Here is a 14,827-nt window from a genome sequence, read left to right as displayed (position 1 = left end):
CCAAGGTGCCCCGGGAAGGGGCCGCCCAGCGCAGGGCGGGTACGTGGAGCGCTCGGTACACTTCCACGGAGGGCGCCTCAGCCTCCCGAAGCCCCCTTCCTTGCTCTCAGCCCCATTCTCTCGCGCTCCTCTCTCCCGGGGAGCCTCCGCAGTCGCCCTTTCTTCCCTCCTCCTGGCCCTCCCCCGGCTCGCCCCTCCCCCGGCAGCCCACCTTCACCCCGCCGCTCCGCCGGCTTCTGGGTCCTCGCCCCTCATCCCCGGCCTCCCCTCGCCGGCCCCCCGCGCCCGGCGCCCCCGCGGCCCCCTCCCCGCCCTCCTCGAGGCGGCGGCGGCCCCTTTCACAATAGCGCGGCCCGCCTCCCTCCTCTCGGCTCCCGGTTCGCTCCCGCCCGCGTCCCTCCCAGCGCATGCGCCCTCCTGCCGGCGGCGGCCGCGGCGGCGGCGGCTCGGAGCGGCTCCGTTTTTTTAAAGGGAAACGCTGAGGCGCCGGGGGTGACAGTGGGGGAGGGGGACTCGGAGCCCGGAGACCCCCAGGGGAGGCGACAGACCCCCTCCCGGAGTAGGAGGGCTTTGGGCGGACCCATCCCTCCCACCCCCTCCTGAGGAGGAGAGGGGGGAAAATGGAGGCTCGGGGCGGCTGAGGCGAGCTCCGGGGCGGGGGGCCGGGGCGGGGAAGGGGGGGTGTGGGGTGGGGAGACGAGGCGGGCCCGGCCGGGCCAGGGGGGGCCGAAGCGAGCTCCGGGGATGAGCTCGGGGGCGGCTGGGTGCGAGCTCCTGCCTCTGAGGCGAAGGCGGCGGCGGCGGCAGCAGAGGCGGCGGCGAGGCCCCCATGGGCCGGCGGCGGGCCTCAGCCGCGGCCTCCACTTCTCCGCACGCCGGCGGGATGGCGCCCGGGCCCCGGAGGAGCCGCGCTAGCCGAGGCCTGCTGCCGCGCTGCTGAGGCGAGCCCGCCAAACTCCCCTCCCCCTCCTCCGTCCTCGACCCCCAGCACCTCGCCCCTTCCCCACCCCCTCCTCCGTCTCGGTCCCCGGCGCTGCTCCGGACCACTATGACCATGAGATCCGCAGTGTTCAAGGCGGCCGCGGCCCCTGCCGGCGGCAACCCTGAGCAGCGACTGGACTACGAGCGGGCTGCGGCGCTGGGCGGGCCCGAGGACGAGCCCGGGGCGGCCGAAGCCCACTTCCTCCCCCGGCACCGTAAGCTCAAGGAGCCGGGGCCCCCGCTGGCCTCCTCCCAGGGCGGGAGCCCCGCGCCCTCCCCGGCCGGCTGCGGCGGCAAGGGCCGGGGCTTGTTACTCCCGGCCGGGGCGGCCCCCGGGCAGCAGGAAGAGAGCTGGGGCGGCTCGGTGCCCTTGCCCTGTCCGCCCCCGGCCACCAAACAAGCTGGCATTGGGGGGGAGCCAGCGGCAGCCGGAGCCGGCTGCAGTCCCCGACCCAAGTATCAGGCGGTGCTGCCCATTCAGACGGGCTCTCTCGTGGCGGCGGCCAAAGAGCCTACGCCCTGGGCTGGGGACAAGGGTGGGGCGGCTCCCCCAGCTGCCACCGCCTCGGACCCGGCGGGACCCCCACCACTACCTCTGCCCGGGCCGCCACCCCTCGCGCCCACCGCCACCGCCGGGACCCTGGCGGCCAGCGAGGGCCGATGGAAGAGTATGAGGAAGAGCCCTCTCGGGGGTGGCGGCGGCTCGGGAGCCTCCAGTCAGGCCGCCTGCCTCAAACAGATCCTTCTGCTGCAATTGGACCTCATCGAACAGCAGCAGCAGCAGCTGCAGGCCAAGGAGAAGGAGATCGAGGAGCTGAAGTCAGAGAGAGACACGGTACGGGAGGGGTTAATCTGCGTTCGGGACGAGGAGCGAGTTGTGCGCATGCTCGGGGGAAGGGGGCTGTAGAAGGTTAAGGTATCCCTGGGTTAGGGTTAAGGAGGTTGGCCACCAGCAAAGGCGTCATCTTGGGTGCCGGGTCCCTGGGAGCCGGGCTCACAGACACGCTGGGTTGGAGGGAAGGGTTAAAGGGCAGCCTACTGGGGGAGGGGAGGGTTCAGGTGCCAAAGGGTTAATTTAAAATGACAGCCGCAGACTTGTGGGAAAGACGTTTAGAGTGGGAAAAGACCTGATTTGTGAGGGGTTGAAAATGAAAAGGTGGGATGCAGATGTGGTGGCTTTGTGGAAGGGGTTAAACTAAAGAGCTTTGCGTTGGACGTGCATTTTGGAGAAGAGGGCCATAGCAGCTGTTGCTCCAAGCACTGCTGTAGCATCTTTAGATAGAGTACAGCAGGCCTTTTAATTGGCAGAGGGGTAGAGGTGATTCACGGTGGAATCTTATTTTAGTTTTTTAAGATGATATTAAAAGAATCATGGCCTTTGATTTCAAACAGTTTTTAACAGGAATTTGAGTTATAAAACATGACCTACTGATCAGTTCCCTTGTATCATAAGCATGGTGTTTAGAGGATGGAAGATTTTCACGGCATCAGGGGAAATTAAGCTTATTAAATGTATTAAGTAGACCAAAAAATTTCCCCTATTTTAGCATCTTAGGGTCGTAGAGGAGTCATTTATTATTTCTTTGTACTTCTAAGGAGCATGACTGTATAGGCTTGCTTTTACTGCAGCAGTAGTTAAGGGCACCTTATGTGATAAAATATATTCCTTCATATATCAGCAAAGCTGTGGTGGTGGGGTGTTATGGTGCCAGCATACCTTACAGCTGCCTAAAAATAAACATGGTTTCTACAATTGTTGTGTTCAGGCTGCAGCAGTCTCTCTCTCTCTCTCTCCCCTCTCTCCCTCTCTCTCTCTCTCCCTCCCTCTCTCCCTCCCTCTCCCTCTGTCTCTCTCTCTCTCTCTGGCGTTTTTTTGTGCGCCAAGGGCTGAGCAAGGGAGCAGAGGCTATTCATTTTGTTTGCTTTCCAAATGAATCTCTTCAGGCAGCAACTGTTTAATTGGAGAATGCATTCTGCGAGGTGGAATGGGAGCTGGGGCAGGTCTCATTAAAATATCTCCTGGTGTTGATTTGTGGAAGTTACTCAATATGGAGGTGGCACTGCTCAGCTACTGTACTGCAGTCTAGGGGGGTGATGGTACTGTAATTACAACACAACATGTCCTTACTTGGGGTGGGGGGAGGCGGGAAGAGAACGACCAGTAGAGGAGAAGAAATCAAGGAAATGTCACCCACAAACCGTGGTTAAGTAATGTTAAGGCTGTGAATCAAAACAGAAGGAGATGAAATGAGAGTATGGCTGACAAGGGTGCTCTCTGCTGATTGTGGAGGTTTCTGCTTAGTTCCTGAGGTAACGGCCCCTTTGCAGACTTTCCTAGGCAGGAAAAGTGGGGTGAGTTAAGGATAGAGTGTCATTGTGAACTTGGCATTCACTTCTTCTGTTGTGTATTGCAGTCTTAGCGTTGCTTAAGCTTGTTTCTCTTAGTCCAGTTGTTGTTTGGTCTCTCATGAAACCTATGCAGCTAAGTGGATGTAATGAAGTCAACATTAATGCACCTGTCTAACCCAAATAAAATTCTTATTTAGGGTATAAGTAACACAGTTGGCACCTTTTCTCAGGACATTTTAAGGTGAAGTTTTCAATGATAATAGACTTCCATTTTCTGTTTGATTACGTGGTCCTCCCCTTAATTAGAATGAAAAGACTTTGTTTTTAATATTTAGATAAATGGGTATAATTTTTCCTGTTATCTCAAATGCAAAGCAATATGCATATTTGATGTTTGATGGGATTTATGGGTACTGGTTCTTTTTATAATTCTTTCAGATTGAGTGTTCATTGTTTAGGTGGCACCTCCCCACCCTCCCCTCCCCTTTGAAATAACACTGCAATCCCTAGTGACACTGTGATTGTGTGAGCTTTTAATTCCTTCTCAATGTACTGTTTGGACTTTGCCCTTGTGTATAGCATTTTGGAGTGGAAGTAGAGAGGATACAGTTTGGAGAAATTTATGGCCTCCTTAAAAGAACGTTAAGGTTAATTCTGGAAACTCCCAAACTGACTTGGAGCCACATGGTTAGCAGCAGCAGAGACCAGGCCATTTAAAAGGCATGTTGTGTCCCTCCCAGTGAAGAGGTTTTTCTTTCAGAAGAATGAACTGCACATTTCCCCATGCTTCTCCCCAACTAGGTTAGCCCTTAAAATTAAGTAGTGTAACCTGTCTTCTCTATTGTGTTTAAGGAAATCTATTCAGATTGACGTCTGCCTGTTAAAAATAAGTTGAATTGCTGTGGTTCATGGAAAGAGGCAGAAGACCATACTGATTCCAAAATGGGGCTAAGTTATCTGTGTTTAATTATTTTCATTTTTTAAGCCTGCATTTTGCCACTCTCTCTTTTAGCTCCTTGCTCGGATTGAACGTATGGAAAGGCGGATGCAGTTGGTAAAGAAGGATAACGAGAAAGAAAGGCACAAGCTGTTTCAGGGCTATGAAACTGAAGAGAGAGAGGAAACGGAGCTATCTGAGAAAATTAAACTGGAGTGCCAGCCGGAGCTTTCTGAGACATCCCAGACTCTGCCTCCCAAGCCTTTCTCGTGTGGGCGGAGTGGAAAGGGACACAAAAGGTGTGCTGATAACTTTGTTACACTGTCTGGACATAAGGACACCTGTTTCCAGTGACAGAGAGTAGAGAATTAGGACTTATAAATTAGTTTTAATACAACTATATCTTGAATCATGAGGCCTTCTGTGCTGAGAAACTGTCTTGAAACATTCTTGCACAGGCTATAAAAGTCTGTTAGGAAAGTTTTGGTCACAGTCATAATTACAGAATGCAGAGTACATCATAAAGAGAATGGACAACAAATGTGACAGCTGAGTTTCTTAAAGAAAACTATAGCCCTTCAGGTTAGGAACAGTTGAATTCCTTTATTGTGTTAGGCACTAGCAGGCATTAAAATGAAAGGTCTAATAGTCCTTGGACTCAAAGAGATTACTCTGGCTGTAAAGATGGCATGAATTTTGAAAACTCAGAATTCAGCTGTAATAAAACATGCAGATAGATAACAGAGATACAAACTAAGTTTTATAGAATTCAGAGATACTAAAGATTATTGTGAGTTAGAATAGTGAAACTTTAAGGAAGCAATGGATCTTGGAAAAGAAGTATGGAAGTTTAGGTTGGTAAAAAGGAAAGGAGATGGCATTCTGGCAGTGTGTGTGTGTGTGTGGCATTCTGGCAGTGTGTGTGTGTGTGTGTGTGTGTGTGTGTGTGTGTGTGTGTGTGTGTGTGTGTAGTGTGGTGGGAGAAAGAGCCAGGAAATAGCAAAACAAACAAACAAAAGCCCTCCTAACTCAGAGGTTGAATTAACATGGTATAGGATTGTGGGGGGAATAAGAGACTGGTCTCTGGTTGACAGGAATGAAATAGACCACAGAGTAGAGGCATCTGAAATTAGCTAAAGGATCTTGAGTAAAATAGGAACCTTTTTAGATTTGGTAGGCAATAGGATACTAGTAGAGGTTCTTAGGCATAGAAACTCACTTGTTCAACAAACATTTACTAAGGGCCTATTATATACACTCTTAAACATATGGCTGTTCCTGCTCATGACAGCCAGATAAACCAGACATTTAGATGTCTGAACACTGGTCATTTTTGCGGCAAGCTAGTTCTTTTGCCCCAAAATGTAATCAAATCGGGTTTCATTCAAGAGTCAATAAATTTTATAATGTTTTCTTCCCTATCTAATAGGAAATCCCCATTTGGAAGTACAGAAAGAAAGATTCCTGTTAAAAAGCTGGCTCCTGAATTTTCAAAAGTCAAAACAAAAACTCCTAAGCACTCTCCTGTTAAGGAGGAACCCTGTGGTTCCTTATCTGAAACTGTTTGTAAACGTGAATTGAGGAGCCAAGAAACTCCAGAAAAGCCCCGGTCTTCAGTGGACACCCCACCAAGACTCTCAACTCCCCAGAAGGGACCCAGCACCCATCCCAAGGAGAAAGCCTTCTCAAGTGAGATAGAAGATTTGCCGTACCTTTCCACCACAGAAATGTATTTGTGTCGTTGGCACCAGCCTCCCCCATCACCGTTACCATTACGGGAATCCTCTCCAAAGAAGGAGGAGACTGTAGCAAGTAAGGCATAGAGAACACTTGCTCTTATACCCTAGTGGTGGCGGTCAAGCTAACAAGTGTGAAATGCCTTTGGCATTTTTAAAAAAGTGCAATCAATAAAGCAGAGTTCTGTCAAGAATGAGTAAGTTAACAGCCAGAGACAGACACTGTGCAGGCATTGCAAATAGATGGAATTACAGCAAAATGTGCTCAATGTTTTTGCCTGCTTACAACACTGGGAGATGTGTTTGCCAGTAAGTTGCTCATCACAAGAGCACCAGACTTGGGGGTGTAATCTCCGGCAACTTGCATGCCCTCTGAAAGAAGGGTTTTCTGTGCTGTGAAATGCATAGAACTTATACTTTGCCATGCACGACTGTTCCTGCAATTGATATTGTGTGAAACCTGGGAGGGTGGTCTTTGGGTGTTCTCAGGGGCCAATGGTAATTTTCTGGTTGGGAAGCCAGCTTGGGGTGGGGAATTTCACCTGGGCCTCCGCTCTTTAACTATATAAACATTTATCTGTATCTCTATGTCCCGGTCTGGGGGGCAGGAGGAATCTGCCAAAGACCAACAGTCTTACTTTATCTTACTATACTTCACAAAGGTTCTAAATGTGAAGAGTTTACTTGGATTGCAGTAGCCCATTGGTTGTTCATATATTTAAATAAAATGGTCTACAAACTATTTTTCAAACAATAAGGACTATCTTGGGATATCTGAGCTGCTTGGGATGGGTGTGGGGTATGGGGCCTTGGTCTTCATTCCCTTTTTTTTCTTCATGGCTTCCACACAGAGATGTTCCCCTATCTCCTACATCAACCAGTAACTGGAATGTGCCTTCAATCGTGTAATGTTAGTCTGTGACAGTCACTGTGGGTGCCGCGGGGTGATGGTGGGGCAGCCTTCTTGGAAGCCACAGCCCTGAGTTTTTACTGCTGTGTCTTGCCCTAGTAGGGATGGGGATGGGAATCCATTCCAATGAGACAAGAGCATTCTCCAGGCTTTGTTTGGCTGTTCTGGTGACAAAATTAAGTGGGAAAGATAGAGTACTCTTCTTAATGATCTAAAACTCATTAGGCACACACTTGAGTACATGCGATAGACCAGGGCACTGATCTAGGTTCAGGTTTTTTGTTGATTCAGTCAGTTGAACAGGTTCATCCTTAATGGTTTAACTTTCTTGCTGCCATGGCAATGTGTAACAACTTAAGAGAAACCGTGAAGCAATTTCCCATCCGGGATTGGGAAATGGCTTGGTCCGGAGCTGTTCGGTGTGACTGGCTGTTTTTGAAAATCCTTTCCGCCCTAGTACAGAAAATTCCAAACACCTCTGAGATTGTGGGCCTAGCAGTACAGAAAGAGTCTGCCTGGGGGGATCCCAGCCCTTTGAGGAGCCTGAGTTGTGAATAAACGTATGAATCATTATTCTTGACACCCCTATCTCAAGAGGAAGTCTCAAAGGCTTGTTCTAAGGAAGCCAAAGTCTTTGTGCATGTTGTTCAGGCTGGACCAGCAAGGTAGTTTGTTTGGAGGGAGGAGGGAGCTGTTTAAGAAGACTACATATGTAAGTTTTGAGAACACTGAACTTGTATTTGAAAAATAGGGTCAACTTTTACTCACCTGCCATGTTCTGAGTTTAAGGTTTGATATCCATGGCCATCAACTGTTGCAGGGAAACCACCCTAAATAATGAAGAAAAGAAGTCGTCTCAGTGTAAAAAAAAAAGTGGTGGGCTTATTTTCTTTTCTTTTGTCTGTTGTTCCCTCTTCCCCTCCCCCAGAGAGAAATTCTCAAAAGAAAAACTCAAAAAACCAAAATGGCTTCCTAGTGAGAACTTCAGTGATGGTCCTTTCCTCCATTTTTGGGTATGGGCTTTTTTTCTTTTTACACTGAGATGATTCTTCTTTCCTGCATTATTTAGGGTGTCTGATGCCATCAAGTGTTGCAGGAGAAACTTCAGTCTTGGCTGGTGAGTAGAATAGGAATTGTGCTGGCTGGGCCTGGGGTGGGGGTGGGTGGGATGGTGGATGGTTGGGAGCTGTTTTCCCCATCAGTTGGATGTGGGAGAGTGAGAGTCCTTGGTGATCACACTATAGACTTCAAAATGACTACAAATTTCAGTTGTTTTTCAGGAACTGCAATAGCATCCATTATATGAATTGTCAGGTATTGGTTTAGGGTTTTTTGTGATCCTGTGTTTGGCAGACTGCAATGGCATTTTAGGTTCTTTTAATACCGTAGCGAGGACACTGAATATGGCTTCAGATGAGGCCGTAGAATGGATTCCTATCACTTGGTAACTTTGTCTTATCTGGGGAGAGACCTCTTGTCCTAGTGAATAGTAAATTGTATGACCTTGGATTTAAGGGTGGTTCCACCCCTCCTCCCTTTCTTTTTCTTTTTTTTTTTCTTTCCAGTTCCTTCTTGGAGGGACCACTCAGTAGAGCCTCTAAGGGACCCAAATCCTTCAGACCTTTTGGAGGTACGTACCCAAGACCTGTCAGGGGAAGGGGGTGAGAGACAGATGGAAGTGGGGATGTAACATGAATATGTTATGGTAACTGTATAGATGGGTTAAGAGAACCTTGAAGCCAGAAGGTAACTTGAGAAGTTATCCTTTGTTGTGTAGATGAGAACACTGAGGTCCAGAGTGGCTAAGTGATTTATTGAAAAATAAATAGCTAGGGAATGTTCAAAACCAAACTAGATTTCATTCTAAGTAGAAAAGTTAGCATGTGAGCATGTAACAGAACTACATATTCTGAGCTGATTTGACTCTTAAAAGTTTTATTTTATTTTTGCTTTTTTAGGGCCGCACCCGCGGCATATGGAGGTTCCCAGGCTAGGGGTTGAATAAGAGCTGTGGCCGCTGGCCTACACCAGAGCCACAGCAACGTAAGATCTGAGCCTCGTCTGTGACCTATACCACAGCTCACAGCAACGCTGGATCCTTAACCCACTGATCGAGGCCAGGGATCGGACCTGCATCCTCATGGATGTTAGATTCATTTCAGCTGAGCCATGGTGGGAACTCCTTGATGTGACTTTTACCTTGGAAAATTATAGAAATGATCTTGAAATATAGAAATTCTGCAGGGGGGTTGGGAAAGGAGTGTGTGTTTTGTTGCTTTTGTTACCAGGAGGTTTCCATGATATCCAGAGAACTCACAGACTCAGGTGGGCCCTGAAGTGAAATATTTTATATTCTTGGAAGCTGTAAATGAGTATGTGTGCATCACATGATGAGAAATAGCTTATCAACTGCTGTTCTCTACACAGAACCTGGATGACAGTGTGTTTTCGAAGCGGCATGCGAAACTGGAGCTGGATGAGAAGAGAAGGAAAAGGTGAGGCTAGGCCTGTCCATTCTGGGAACTACTGAGCCCTATAGGACCCTGACCTCTCTTATCTACACTGAGGAGAGCCCTGGAGTGCAAATACTTTGGTTTGTTTATTTATTTTTAGGGCCTCACCCACAGCATATGGACGTTCCCAGGCCAGGGGAATTGGACCTGCAACTGCCAGCCTATGCCACAGCCACAGCAACGTCAGATCCTTTACCCATTGAGCAGGGTCAGGAATCAAACCTTCGTTCTTATGGTTACTAGTTGGGTTTTTTAGCCACAGCGGAAACTCCCTTAATACTCTTAAATTACTGGCTTCCCAATTGGTTGAGTGTCAGAGTTTGAAATGGTTGTTATGGGGGAAAAAAAAATGAAATGGTTGTCATGTATGGGTAAAGATGTTTGGCCTCTTTTTCTTTAGAGGGAACACCAACATGTGCTCTAGACTGCTAGACCTTAGCAGCTCTTCCCTAAGCAAGCAGGCAGTTCTCTTTTTATCCTCCCCTCATCCTACCCCCATCTAGAAGACTCAGCAAAGATCTCCCTAGCATCTGGATTGGAATTGCTTTTATAGAGCAGGTTTTCAGTAATGTTGGGTTTGTTTGTTTTGTTTGTCTGGTTTGTTTTTCCCAGATGGGATATTCAGAGGATCAGGGAACAAAGAATTTTACAGCGACTGCAGCTCAGAATGTATAAAAAGAAAGGAATTCAGGAATCTGAGCCTGAGGTTACCTCATTTTTCCCTGAGCCAGATGATGGTAAGTTTTCTTTCTTGAGAAGAGTAGGTTTTTCAGAGAAGAAAAGGGTGCAGAGCTCCAGGATACAACTTGGTTTGAATGAATGCAATATTTTGGAACATTTATAATTGCTAGACATTCCCCATCTATGTCACTAACAAAGTCCCATTTGGCTTTCTTCCATAGTTGAAAGTTTGATGATTACCCCCTTCTTGCCTGTTGTAGCATTTGGACGACCATTACCAAAACTAACTCCACAGTAAGTATTGAGTTTTTTCTCCGCCTCCTCTCAGGTAGGCTGCACTTCACCTCCCACTTCATGGAAGCCTAGGTACACGGTAGAATGGCTGGGTTAGGGATATCTGTGGGTTTTTTGATGGAATGAGGCTGCTTGGACAAGTAACTTTTTCTGTGATAAGATTCCCAAGCCAGGAATTAGGAGGATTGTTTTTTGAGTTAGAAATAGACTTAACACTAAAGATCAATCATTTTAATAGCACACTGTTGCTCGGGCTTTGAGGGAGGAAAAGACACTCTAAACTTGGGACTTGGGAGTCAGGGCTAGGAGTGGTGAAGGGCATAATGTCTTTTTTCTGAGCTACTCTTACATTCGTACTGAATTTCTCTAGTCTTGCAAGTTGACTTTCTTACCCGCTTTTTTGCCAGGAATTTTGAGCTGCCCTGGTTGGATGAGCGTAGCCGATGCAGGTTGGAGATCCAGAAGAAGCAAACTCCTCATCGGACATGTAGGAAATAGCTGTGTTGGCAAGAACCTTCTGTCTTCAGATAGTTGTAGCATGCCATTCCCAGAGAGTGGCAGAGACCTGTATATGTGACCTATGTCCTCATGTATGTTACATTTGCTGATAATGCCCTTCCATACTCCCCTGATCTTGGTTTTGTTTTCATCACTCTGATTTCACAAAAACTCTTTCATTGGGCTAGTTGTGAATTATGGAGGGTGATTGGGATTTCTTTTCCCTTTTTGGGGAAATGAGCTCTCAAGCTCAATCTGCAGGCTGGCAGATTTGGAAGCTTCAGGGGTCTGGTTCTCTACATTTGCCTATGTTTAAAGGGGCAAAAGGGCTCTCTTCATTAGACTTGTGGAAGATGAAGCAACCCCTGCCTTTGGAGCTGTGCCTACATGGCACTCTTCTCGCCCTGGTATACCCTTCCTCATTGTTTGAGTAGAGTGGTATTTACCCTAAGCAAACAAACAAACAAACAAAAAACCATATCACCGTGAGCTTAAGGATCAGATGAGGAATAGCAAGTGACGTGATAAAGCAAGTCATCTTCACAGGGTAGAAGAGAGATTGGAGAGTTGGTAGATGACTATCTGAAAAGACAATTGTTCTCTGAAAACTCTTCTGTGATATAGCCATGTGGGAAGAGATATTTGGCTCTGATTATTTTCTTAGTTAATGGGTAACTGAATTTATTCCCCTACCCCTCAAAAAATAAAATCTTTGGAAAAGAGAATGAGGATGGTTAGTTTTGGACCAGTTATGGCTCTAAACAAAAGGAGTTGGCATTTGGAGATGGCATGCCAGAACCTGTATAGATGTCCTTGTGTCACATCACTTCTCAAGTATTCCTTAGTTGGGTTTTATCCTTTTAGCTGAGCTCTTGGTGGGGGGACAGACATTGAGGGAGGGTGGGGGTGTATGTGGAAACCCATGCTTCCTTTGGCTGGCAAATGTCTACATCTGGAAACAGGTGTACCTAATGAGCTTCTCCATTCACTTTGTAAAAATAGATTTGTGTGTGTACCATCTTGGCTCCCTCCCACCCCCCAAACCACTCCCCCTCCCCATTATTAAAAAAAAATTCAGGACAGCACTCCAGGCCACTTTGGTCTCAGTGTAAGATCCCTGTAACTATCTGGAAGGAAAATAGAGCCAAGACCTCTGGTCTTAAATATATAGGAATTGCCTTTCTTTAGTCTTCAGGACTATTGTGTGAAAACAAGTAGGGGTCTAATCTCCTAGAAGGTAGGGGCTTTTATCCTTGAAGAGAATATGTCCCCAGATTATTAGCACTTTTAGAGGAGAAGCCAAGGTATGTAGGGTGTGTGGCCGGCCCATCAGTGGAGCATGAGAGAATGGGATACCATTGTGGGAAGAAAAAAGTTCCTCAGGGGCCTCCCACTGCTAAAGCTTTTTGTGAGACGTTGATCTGTGCTCCCTGAGTTTGACTTTTAAAGGAATTATTCCGGCAGCACATGTAGTATTCTTGGATGATCTTGCTGCTCTTATTTTTCCTTTCTCGTGTGTGTGTGTGTGTGTGTGTGTGGGTGTGTGTGTGTGGGTGTGTGTGTGTGGGTGTGTGTGTGTGTGTGTGTCTATGGGTTTTCATTTGTAACTCCATCTGCTTAGGAGAGTGGGCTCTCCACAAGGGAACCTGCTGTGAACTTCATTGCAGCAAGAATGTAGAGAGAAATAGGACTTATTCCACTAGGGGCTCTCATCTCACACCTTAAGGAGAGGAAGGAGATTTCTAGAAAAACTGGGCCAGATTTTCTTTGTTCTCCATCATTTTAATACGGCAAGCTGTTTGGCTTTCCTACTCTGACCTATGTTATGTTCTTTTATAATGTACCCAAGAAGAAAAAAGACCAATCAGTGTCTCTTTATTTTAGTCCTTGATTCCTCTCAGTTCTTGATTTTCGGCATTTGTCAGATTCCTAATTTGGATATGGGTTAGCAGATTTAACCTTTATGTTTGTGCCTACCCAGGGGACTCCCCAGATTCTGAACTTGAGTTAGGCTAAGAGGAATCCATGAGGTGCTATCTGGGCAGACTTAAGTGGATTTTCTTTCCTTGGTTCTCCTTTGACCTAGGACTTCTTGTTTTATTGTCCCCTCTTCTAGATCAACTCTCCTTTGATTTGGATATGTTGAAGTTTTGTTGAGAAGGAGGATGGAGAGTAGATCAGCAAAGTTCCAAGAGCAAAATTACAGTGTGTTAGAGTGTGGGGGGAAATCAGTCGTATTTTTTCCCTACATGGGATACAGCACTGTGAAATCCCATCTTCAACTGAAGGCCCTACAGTTCTCCTAAAACATAGTTCTTTGTTTCTTTCTTTAACAAAGTTTAAGCTAGTGTTAATAAATTAAAAAGAGAAATTGCTTGTCTGTCCACTTCAGCTTTGTTTTATGCCCATTTCATATTGTTGTCTGTGTTGTAATTCATACTTTTGATACCATTTCTGATGTGTAAAATTGGTTGTCTTGTAAATATCTTATAAAGAGTTCAATTGTAAATAAACTATTGTGGCTGTTAATTTTTGAATTTTGCTTCAATTTATTAGACATATTGGGAAGCATTAAATAATGCTGTGTGTGTGTATATATACATATATATACATACACACATCATTTATACACATATATATATAAACACACATATATCCCCCCCCGGCCACACCCACAGCATGCAAAAGTTCCCAGGCCAGGGACTGAACCTGTGACAATCCCTGATCCTGTGACAATGCCAGATCCTTAACCCACTGTGCCACCAAGGAACTCCTCTGCTTATAAGTTTCTCTGCTTATAAGTTTTAAAAGGCTATGGCGTCCCCATCATGGCTCAGTGGTTAACGAATCTGACTAAGAACCATGAGGTTGCAGGTTCAATCCCTGGCCTCCCTCAGTGGGTTAAGGGTCTGGTGTTGCTGTGAGCTGTGGTGTAGGTCGCAGATGTGGCTCGGATCCAGCATTGCTGTGGCTCTGGCATAGGCCGGTGGCTACAAGTCGGATTGGACCCCTAGTGTGGGAACTTCCATATGCCGAGGGTGTGGCCCTAAAAAAGACAAAAAACAAACATAAGTTTTAAAAGGCTAGAAAAAGAAATCCACTTTCACAAAATAGAAAAACATACCTTTTCTCTTTTATATGAAGCATTCATCCCTCTGTCCTGTATTCTTCCTTACACATAATGCGCAACTTTAAAAACAAGAGATTATACTTGGTGCCTGGTGTCTAAATTAATAAAACCTCAGTTGGAAAGAACTTAGACATGATTTACCTTTGACAACATTCCAGACAAATGAAGTCCAGCTTCTCCTTTAACACATTTCTCCTATAACTTTTTTTGTAAATTTTAGGAAATCTTGCTTGTTGACAAAATCTAGCTGCTCATAACTTGAACTCACTAGTTCTTGCTTTGCCTTCCAGGGTGATTAAAAAAAGATCAATTCCTCCTTTCCTCATAGTCCCATGAATAGTTAAAGGGACTGTTTGCTGTGGCTATCCAATCTTCATGGTAGAGATCTTAAAATTGTTCCTCAAAAGAAAGACTTGAATGTTTCAGTTCTCCCTGGATGAGTGAACAATTTGCTTATGTCTATTTAAAAGCTGAACTCAGACCAACTGAAAGGCAAAGTGGCAGACTTTCCATATTTAGACACTAAACTTGGCAGCCAAGTTTATAAATTTACCTTGTGATCAATAGGATCCTCTAAGTCTCTCTTTTTTTTGTCTTTTTAGAGCCGCACCCAAAGCACATGGAGGTTTCTAGGCTAGGGCCTGAATCAGAGCCATAGCCTCCAGCCTATGCCACAGCCACAGCAGCGCTAGATCCCAGCTGCATCCACAACCTACACCTTGCAGTAACGCTGTATCCTTTAACCCACTGAGCAACGCCAGGGATGGAACCCCCATCCTCATGGATACCAACTGGGTT

At 46.6% G+C, this 14,827-nt stretch overlaps 1 protein-coding gene across 2 annotated transcripts; it reads left to right on the top strand.

Annotated features, from left to right (window-relative positions):
* The first annotated feature begins 733 nt into the window (after positions 1-733).
* On the top strand, positions 734-13,428 carry MSL1 (MSL complex subunit 1). 2 transcript variants are annotated; one of them, XM_003358056.5, is made up of 9 exons: positions 734-1,816; positions 4,343-4,566; positions 5,697-6,079; positions 7,983-8,030; positions 8,479-8,543; positions 9,341-9,408; positions 10,039-10,163; positions 10,329-10,401; positions 10,809-13,428. In XM_003358056.5, exons 1-9 carry the CDS (start codon positions 1,049-1,051, stop codon positions 10,897-10,899), a joined length of 1,845 nt encoding a protein of 614 aa, XP_003358104.2. In that variant the 5' UTR covers positions 734-1,048; the 3' UTR covers positions 10,900-13,428. The 2 variants fall into 2 exon arrangements, with proteins under 2 accessions (XP_003358104.2, XP_005653965.1); XM_005653908.4 differs by lacking the exon at positions 7,983-8,030.
* Positions 13,429-14,827: the final 1,399 nt, after the last annotated feature.

This window comes from Sus scrofa, chromosome 12 (genome assembly GCF_054392235.1).
Source record: "Sus scrofa isolate SSC_HxYL_T2T_F1_AM1 chromosome 12, Sscrofa_HxYL_maternal_Yorkshire_Landrace_v2.0, whole genome shotgun sequence".
Lineage (NCBI taxonomy): Eukaryota > Metazoa > Chordata > Mammalia > Artiodactyla > Suidae > Sus > Sus scrofa.
Note: the sequence above shows the minus strand (reverse complement) of the source record. Positions and strands in the feature narration are given on the sequence as shown.